The sequence below is a fragment of the Lagopus muta genome, chromosome 11 (assembly GCF_023343835.1).
Source record: "Lagopus muta isolate bLagMut1 chromosome 11, bLagMut1 primary, whole genome shotgun sequence".
Taxonomy (NCBI): Eukaryota; Metazoa; Chordata; class Aves; order Galliformes; family Phasianidae; genus Lagopus; species Lagopus muta.
Window position 1 is genome coordinate 8,781,626 of NC_064443.1, and position 8,492 is coordinate 8,790,117.

The 8,492-nt window shown below is 49.4% G+C and overlaps 1 protein-coding gene across 1 annotated transcript in view; it reads left to right on the forward strand.

Moving 5' to 3' along the window:
- Positions 1 to 7,113, forward strand: part of LOC125698633 (sarcolemma associated protein) — a 403,851-nt gene extending 396,738 nt beyond the window's left edge. Inside the window, exon 23 of the mRNA XM_048957219.1 lies at positions 1,177 to 7,113. Coding sequence (XP_048813176.1) covers positions 1,177 to 1,257 — 81 coding nt within the window. The 3' untranslated portion in view covers positions 1,258 to 7,113. The remainder of the gene's footprint in view (positions 1 to 1,176) is intronic.
- The last annotated feature ends 1,379 nt before the right edge of the window (positions 7,114 to 8,492 follow it).

Below are 8,492 nucleotides of genomic sequence, written 5' to 3' on the forward strand. Positions count from 1 at the left end.
TCTCTAAAGCCCTCCATGGCTGTGTTGTCTCTGACTGTTTCGGCCTGGCAGCCCTGTGCTGTTGGCGTGGTGGTTCCAGAGCTGCAGAGGCTGAGCTGAGGGCCTGGGAACACAGCTTGGCCTCGGTCGCTGCTGGGGCAGCAGAGATTGCTATAGGAGGAAGCTCCAGGTGTCCTGAGAGAAAGGAAAGGGGGGAGAAACTGCGTTATGGGGAATTCCCACAGAATGCCTGGAGAAGAGGCTCTGGGAAGGGCAGGGTTTGGTGCAGAGGTGGGGATGCTCCTGGGCTTTGCTCCGGAGGAAAGAAGCGCTGTGCAGGGCTCCCAGGAACACTCCTATTTCCTCCATCCCGTCCTGCTGTTCCCATCTGCAGTGGCACTGCCAGGTGATGCGGTGCTGCTGCAGCCCCCTGAGGGATGCTGCCAAGGGATGGTGGTAGGGTGCAGTGATCTCTGGGTGGAGACCATCGGGTGCTGGCCGCATCCTCCTTGCAGCCGACCGCTGTGTGCAGCCACTCTGCTGCCTCCTCCTGCGTTGCCTCACCCGTGGGGCTTTGCTTCGTCTGTCCCGCAGTCGCGACAGACAGAGATTGTTTTGAAAACTTCAAAGGATCTTTGTTCTCGTTGTGTTTTGTCTCGTTCTCTGGTATATAACAATGTACAGAATGCGTATGGAAAAAATTATCTTCGCTTAAATGGTTTCTCCTCTGTGCACATGGAAAATGCCTTATGGAGACTTCCTGCAGCCCTACGGACTCAGACGATGCAGTTTACAGGGCTGTTGTAATGTAAATCCAATATAAAATGAAATGAGATGGTTTGTTATTTTTACCAGAATCAGATGTCAAGTACTGCAGTCTTAAAGCAAAACCAAACCAACAAACCAAACCACCCCAAAACAAAAGGACAGAGCTTTGGAAAGGCCATGGGGCCGTGGTGTGTGGCCTAAGCACATTGGTTGTATGGACCGTGCAGCCCTGCTGTGCTGCTAATTGGGCCCCACTTTTTGCCCTCATTAACCCTTAGGGCTGGGTGCACTGCCCAGGAGGAGCCCCATTGACCCCACTGTGACTTCAGCTGTTACAGCAATCTATCTGTGGGAAGACACACTCAGTTCACACCCCGTAAGTCCAAACTATAAGGTAAAAGTAATCCCTTTCTATTCTCTCCTAAACAGAACTGCTCCTGGAAAGCAGAAACAAACCCTAGTAATTGCTCTATGCCCCGGGAGTCCTTAACAGAGCATCTGCAGACATGACAGGACCACGGCTGCTCCGGGATCACTGCAGTGTTCAGCAATGGCAGAGATCAGTTCATGCATTGCTCTTTCAGTGCTGTGTGTGTGCTCGGTGCCGTGGCGTTGCAAAGAAGATGACTTTGTTTTCCTGCTGCAAGGAGGGTGAAATCTTAACATCCCGAACGTACGGAAGGAGAGTTTTCTCTGACTGTCCAAACTGGCGTACAATGTAAGCTGGGGGGGAGGGGAGGCTGTGTGCATGCTCGGTGTTAGAGAACAAGCTAGTTGTGCTTCGTATAACGGCAATACTTTCCAGTTGCAGCTCTCCTGCGCGGAAGTTTAATCTCCCTCATATGGACACAGGGAGAGCAATGAGAACTACATCACTTTCAACGTAGCCAGTTTTCTAGGAATGAGAAAAGTATGTGTTAAGTGTGTGTTTTTGGTCACTTTTGCACTTTTTTTTCCCCTATGTTTCCATTTATACCCCACTGAGTTCCTATGCTCCTACCTGGTAAGAAAATTAATGTGGTTGCTAAGCTCTAAGAGGGAAGGGACTGCTTCCTTAGGTCTGATCTGAGCAATATTAACTTTATTAATGTAAATAATGACGTCATCATTGCAGCATGGGAATCTTACACAGTTCTGGGAGAACAAATGTTAAGAAGGACGTCCTCATGAGGCATGTGATTCATCTTCACATGTGCATGTTGGAGAGATGCTGTGTCCCGAGCCAGATCAGCTCTGGTCATCGACTTGTAATTTATTAGCAAAACCATTCCCTTTATTTTTCATTTTTTTATTTTATTATTTTTTTTCCAACCACGTGCAAACTGGTGCTTGCAGCCTGCTGGGAAGTGCTGGGCAAAGCACAGCTCTGTTGTCTTTTTCAGCCTTCTTCCAGAAATCTGTTTTTGCACTCCTCCAGAAGCCTTTTGTAAATGATGCCTGAACCATAAAGCCCCAGTAACCGCTGTCTGCCTGCAGTGATTCAGTGTTAGTCATTCGGAGCAGTGCTGCTCGGGGCTCTGATGAGCTGTTGGGGAAGCACTTGGTTTCCTACTGGAGAAAAGTCTGCTGATGTCTATTAGGAAATATCACTGCATTCAGGTTTAGTCTCTTCTGCGTAGCTCAGAGTGTAGGAAATATGCATCCTTTCTGGCCAGAGCTTGAAAAGCAAAATGATACGCTGGCTGTAACTGCTGCCAGGGGTGAACATCTGCTCTACAGCTTGTCATTCAATTTCTAAAGCTCTCCGATCCTTCTGTCTGCTGGAGAGAGAAAGCCCTGTTTTCTCCTCACCTGGATTTCCTGTGCCAGAAGGAGCACGTATCTAGTGAATTGTCACAAGAAATATGGGTAATTCTCATTTCCCAGTGCCTGCCTCTGTGCCTGGATGAGCATCACGGAATCACAGAATGGTTTAAGTTGGAAGGAACCCTTAAAGGCCATCTGGTCCCACTGCCTGCAATGAACAGGGCCACCTACAGCTCCATCAGGTGCTCAGAGCCCATCCAGCCTGACGCTGAATCAACAAGCAGCTTCACTTGTCCTGCCTGTGGATGGACAGAACATTGTATTGATGTTGCCACTTCTCTCTGCCTTTAAGCCAGCTCTGGCTCGCTCGCTTTTGGGTTGGATTCTTGATTTCTGTCATCTGGTTGTTGCCTTTTCCTTGCTGCAGCCCAGCTGAGCCATCAGCTGAGTGGGGAAATGCTGACGGGCTGACCCATGAGCCTGGCACCTGGCCCTGCCAAGGGTTGGGAGCAGGACACAGGTTTGCTTTTTATCATTTCTGCCATGTTTCCCTGGCTCTGATATCCAAGTTTTAGGCTGAAATCTGAGGAACAACATATGTAAGGAGATTTTGACTAGTTTTGGAGGGCCTGGCCTCATTGGCTTAATGTTTTGGGTGCCACCTTTGTGCAAAGGTGCTCAGAAGCACCTTGAGATGCCATTTACCTAGAAAACTTGCTGTGCCTGTCGCGTTAGGGACGCACGCTTCTCTGCTCTTCCAGAGATCCTGGTTAGCCATCTGGAAATCTCATCCTGTGATTGCTCCAGAATCTGGAAGACCTTTTTTAACTACTAATCCCAGAAACAGATTTTCCCTTCATCCTGTCTGTCAACACAGCCTTTAACTTATTTTTATGGGCTTCAGCACATATTTGATGCATCACTGCCTTAGGATATGGGCTACGTGTTCCGGACCCCTTCAGTGGTCATGATATCTACATATAGCACTTTCTAGAGAAGCTCTAATTGAGTGGGCATTTAGTAGGATCTTCTGTGTGCCCTTCAAAACACATCTTTTTGCACACCTAGAACAGGAATCAGCGTTGCTTAGAGTATTATGAGTGTGAAATCCTAGGAAATTTTTTTTTGCATTGCATTTTATTTTGCTTCTGCAGAATTGAGCAATGTTTTCATTGTGATATGATGATAATTGTATTAAAATGTACAGGAGTGTGCCTTGCACTACCAGCTCCTTCCACCCATCATCGCACGCTTGAAGAGCATCACATACAGACACCCTCTGCCAGCTAGGAGCAAAATGAGGAGAAAGCTGCTGCCTGCTCTTTCTTCTTAAGGAAGAAGTCAGATGTAGCAACATTTCTTGAAAGCTCTAAATATATTCTTATGGGCCCTGCAAGGCCCAGCAGGATATAAAGCCACCAGTTCCAGTTCTCATTTTTGCCAGAACTTCAAAGCGTTTCCTTTTATGCAGTAATCTTAGAAGTAGTCCAAGGAAACACGCACACGATTACTTAGATATTCCAGTTATGCCACCAACATGGAAACCTAGATGATGATATTTTCCACAGGCAAAGCTTCCCTTGTAAGTTCAAGGCAGTAATCTTCTGCCTGCTTGTAGGGAAGATGCAGCCGCCATGGTCTGAGCAGTGGCTGCTGCGTCCTTGTTGGTGAGCCGGGAGTGACGGCTGCGATGCACTGAGCAGCGGGGCCATGGCACAGCCACCAAAGTGCTTTTCTGTTTAGGGTCTGAGTGGTTTTTAATCATAGTCAGAGCCTTCTGAGAGAGAAGCTTTGTGTTGACTCCCTGTTTGAGTTGGAAGGGACCCTTAAAGGCCATCTGGCCCAACACCCCTGCAGTGAACAGAGACACCCACAGCTCCATCAGCAGCTCAGAGCTGGTCCAGCCTGACCTTGCTGTCTCCAGAGATCCTCTCTGGGCAGCCTGTGCCGGTGCCTCACCACCTGATTTTAAACTTCCTCCTTATTTCCAGTCTTTCTTGTATCCAGTCTCCCCTCTGTTAGCTTGAATCTGTTTCCCCTTGTCCTCTCACAACAGACCCTGCTAAAGAGTCTGTCCCTTCTTTCTTACAGCTCCCTCTGGTTTCTGACAGGCTGCTCTCAGGTCTCTTTGGAGCCTTCTCTCTGGGCAGAACAGCCCCAGCTCTCAGCCTGTCCTTGTAGGGAGGTGTTCCATCCCTTGGAGCATTTCTGTGGCCCTTTTCTGGACGTGCTCCAACAGATCCATGTCTCTCCTGTACCGAGAACTCCAAATGTTAACTGAAAGCTCATGTAATAACTAAGAAAAATTAGTTTGGGCAAGGCATGTTTCCATCCCAGAGACTTAATCTCTTCTTGAAAATGTTCAAAGCTGTAGTTCATCAACTTCTGCCAATATGGCTACGTCATTCAGCAATGAGTTTATTTGGTTTGCAAGGCTATTGCACAGGCTTGTTTTGTGCTTGCTCACTGGGCCGTGGCTGCTCTGCTCCAGAGGTTATAACTATATCATACAAATGTACAACGAGATGGGCATGTTATGTTTATTACTATTACGGTGTTGTTTGGGTAAGTGCAGCTAAGCAGGCCGAGCCTGAGGTCCTTTTCTGCTGGAACGACCTCATGGTAGCACTTGACCCGGCAGCCCAGGCCAGGTGGGTTTGTCCCGTGGTGCTGCAGCAGATGCTGCAGGTCCTGGTCAGAAGGAATTCCTGGAACGCTGAACAGCAGCCACAAGGGTCAGCAGAGAAACATCATCCCATCGTGCTTGAAGTGTTTTCAAGGACTACAGGAAGCGTGGTCAGAAATGAGGAGATCATTCGAGGATCGTTTAGATGTAGAGAATTCCTCCTGGTTAAGCAAATATCCTGCTGAGTTTCTCCTGGAACAGAATTCCATGTCTAACTTTGTATACTTTCCAGATTATTAGGGATGGGATACTAGAGAAACTTCTATTTCTCCAAGCTGAGTCTGTGCTGGGGCCTAAACTCCTTTCCCGGTTGGAAAATTTGCAGTTAAGAAAATGAAATAGGTTTTTATGAGCAATGTTTAGTTCAAGCGTTTGGCTGATTCTGCTGCTGCAAGCTTTAAGGTCAAAGTTTGATTTGTTGACGTGTGGTAGCTTGAGAACTGGAGTGAAAGGGATGAGGAGGGGAAGTAGTCCCAAAGGTCTCTATTTTCTTGTCCACCAATACTTTTTTCCTACCCATCAAATGTACGTTCGACCTATGTTTCTAAATCAAGCGATACAGAGAGAAACATATTCCTGCAGGTTTTCCTGCCTTCTTTTTCTGCCCATTGTCATCAGTTCTGCCATGGGTGTGTTCGCTTCTGCTCCTTCAGGAAGGGAACCCGATCTTCCCATATTTGGAGACGTGTTCTGTGCACGGCGCTGTGGTACAGATGCCGTGAACTTATACATATATTCCGTTAGCTTAGAGAATGGAAAATGGGTGTCTTGTTATTCTTATTACTCATTAGAAATAATTCTAAAGCAAGCGCCCTGCTCCCCGTGGGATGTTGTGCAGTGAGGCAGGCGTCGCGGGAAGCCGTAGCCGGTACCCTGCTTTTGTTGCTGTGTGTCGGAGTGTTTGCATAGGTGTGTGTTTGTCCAGGGTTCCCACTGGGATTACTTTAGGGATCCATCTGTAATCTTTTCTCCCCCTCGCTCTGTCTCTCCTCGTTATCTCCCCATTGCTGTGTGATCCTCCAAAAAGCCCTGCCCTCCCCCATGTTGGTGCTTCCACTGCTATTTCCTAGAGACACACTCATGGAATCATTGAATCATTTGAGATGGAAAGGAGCCCTGGCGGCCGTCCTGGTCCCACTGCCCTACAATGAACAGGGACACCCACAGCTCCATCAGGTGCTCAGAGCCTAACCAGCATGACCTTGGCTGTCTGCAGGGACTGGGCACCCACCACCTCTCTGGGCAACATGCAGTCATCAATCCATCGCTTACAGCACCCCATAATATCTTGAGTGACGATTCTGAGCACTTCTCCTGGCTGTGTTCACAAAGCAGCTGCAAAACAAGAGGCCAGCAGAGGAGGCAGGTCCACGTCCCGCCCTAGCTCTGCTACTGCAGAGCTGTGATTGATTTACTGCTTCCATAAACGTGGCACTGCCAAACCCGGTGATTTACCTGGGGCCACCCATGGTTACACACACACACACACAAAAAAAGAAAAAAAAGGAAAAAAAGCTCATCCTTGGAGGAAAGGATGAGTTGTCTTCTTTTTATCTTTCGGTGTGCGGTAGTTTGGGAGTAATTATGATGCTCAAAAGACGGCTGCTCTTTCCTGCTTGTGAAAAATGGAGATGAGAATAATGGGAGCTGAGTGCAGGCAGCCCCTGCTGCCCAGTGAGGAGAGGAAGGTGTTTGGTGTCCGCCTTGGGGCAGGATGTTGGCAGCTGGAGTTCTCCAGTGGGCTGAGTAGGGAGACAAATATTTTCTGCAGGGAAAACAGTGGGCTTGGCCACACAGAGCACCTCATCATTTTCCTCCCGGTTTTTACCATGTACTTCATGCTTTGCTCTGTAAAGCACTGTGATATAGTTTGTATACATTCTGTAAAATAAGTTGTATTCTATTCTATTGCAGAAATATGGATATAAAATAAAGTCAAAGGATGGAGTAAAGTAGCTGCGTGGTAACTGGACACCCTGTTCCCGGTCGCGTCGGTTGTCCCATTCCCCAAATCCATCCCCGGCCATCAGCTGTCTGACACCACGGCCAGCAGGAAAAGCCCCAAATCCCTGTGGCCCTGCAGCACATCCGGGCCATCGGCACAGGGGTTGCTGCACGGCCCCTTCTGCTCCGTGAGAAATTCCCCCGCTGGCAGCTGCTTAACCAGGAGATTGATGGAGCGGGGCCGTGGAAAGGGCCGGCCGTGGGCTCGTCACCCCCAGCCGACACGCACCCGGTGAGTCACGGCCCCACTTCCCATGCTGACGTCGTGCTTGGAGCTCGCCCAGCACACGGCCCGGCCCCAGCCTGGGAACTTGCAAGGAGATCACCCCATGCTGCGACTGCGGGCTGGTAACGCCATAAAGTAGGAGCTAATTTAGATTAATTGCACTGCACGTGATGTTCAGCTGTAACCCCGCTCTTGGGCCTCCTTCCAGCACCGCTCCCCATGGGGTTCTGTGCCCTCGGCTCTCCTTGGGCTTCTCCGGTTCTTCTGAGGGGTGGGAGGAAGGAGCCCTCGCTCCACATGGAGCCCAAATTCAGCTCCTTCCCCAGCAGCCGGGCGTTGTGTCAAAGCCGTCGGCTCCCTCCATCCAAACAATGGTGCTCATGAGCTGGGTGAGCACCACTGCTGCTCTGCTTCTGGTGGTGGCACTCAACGATGGTAAATGTGTTGTTGCTGTAAGAATCACAGAATCCTTCGAGTTGGAAGGGACCCTCAAATAGCATCTGATCCACCCCCCTGCAATGAACAGGCACACCACAGCTCCATCAGGTGCTCAGAGCCCGTCCTGCCTGACCTTGCTGTCTGCAGGGATGGACACCACCAGCTCTCTGGGCAGTCTGTGCCAGCACCTCACTATACCTACCGTAAACAACATCTTCTTTATATCCAATCTAAATCTCTGTCTTTTAGTACGAAACCATTTCCCCTTGTCCTGTCACAACAGACCCTTTTAAAGAGCCTGTCCCCTTCTCTCTTATAGACCCCCTTCAGAAACTGAATGGAACCTAAAAGATTTCAGCTGGGTGTGGGATACAGTCTGGCTCCTGTCTGGAGCATGTGGCCATGTTCCTGCTGAGTGGGAGAAGCTCTGAGCCCCAACGCCTGGAGCTGATGAAGGGCCAAGAGCTCTGGGATCAGGACAAAATGAGCTGTGCTTGTTTACCTGTGAGTGCCATCAGGTCCTTGGGAGGACCCTTGTGCCACACACCCACACAGAGTTGTTGTGCTTTGATGTGATGCCAATGGGGCCGCTGTGGGGGGGTCAGGGTGATGTGCCCCACGACCCGCACAGAGCAGTGGTGGTTA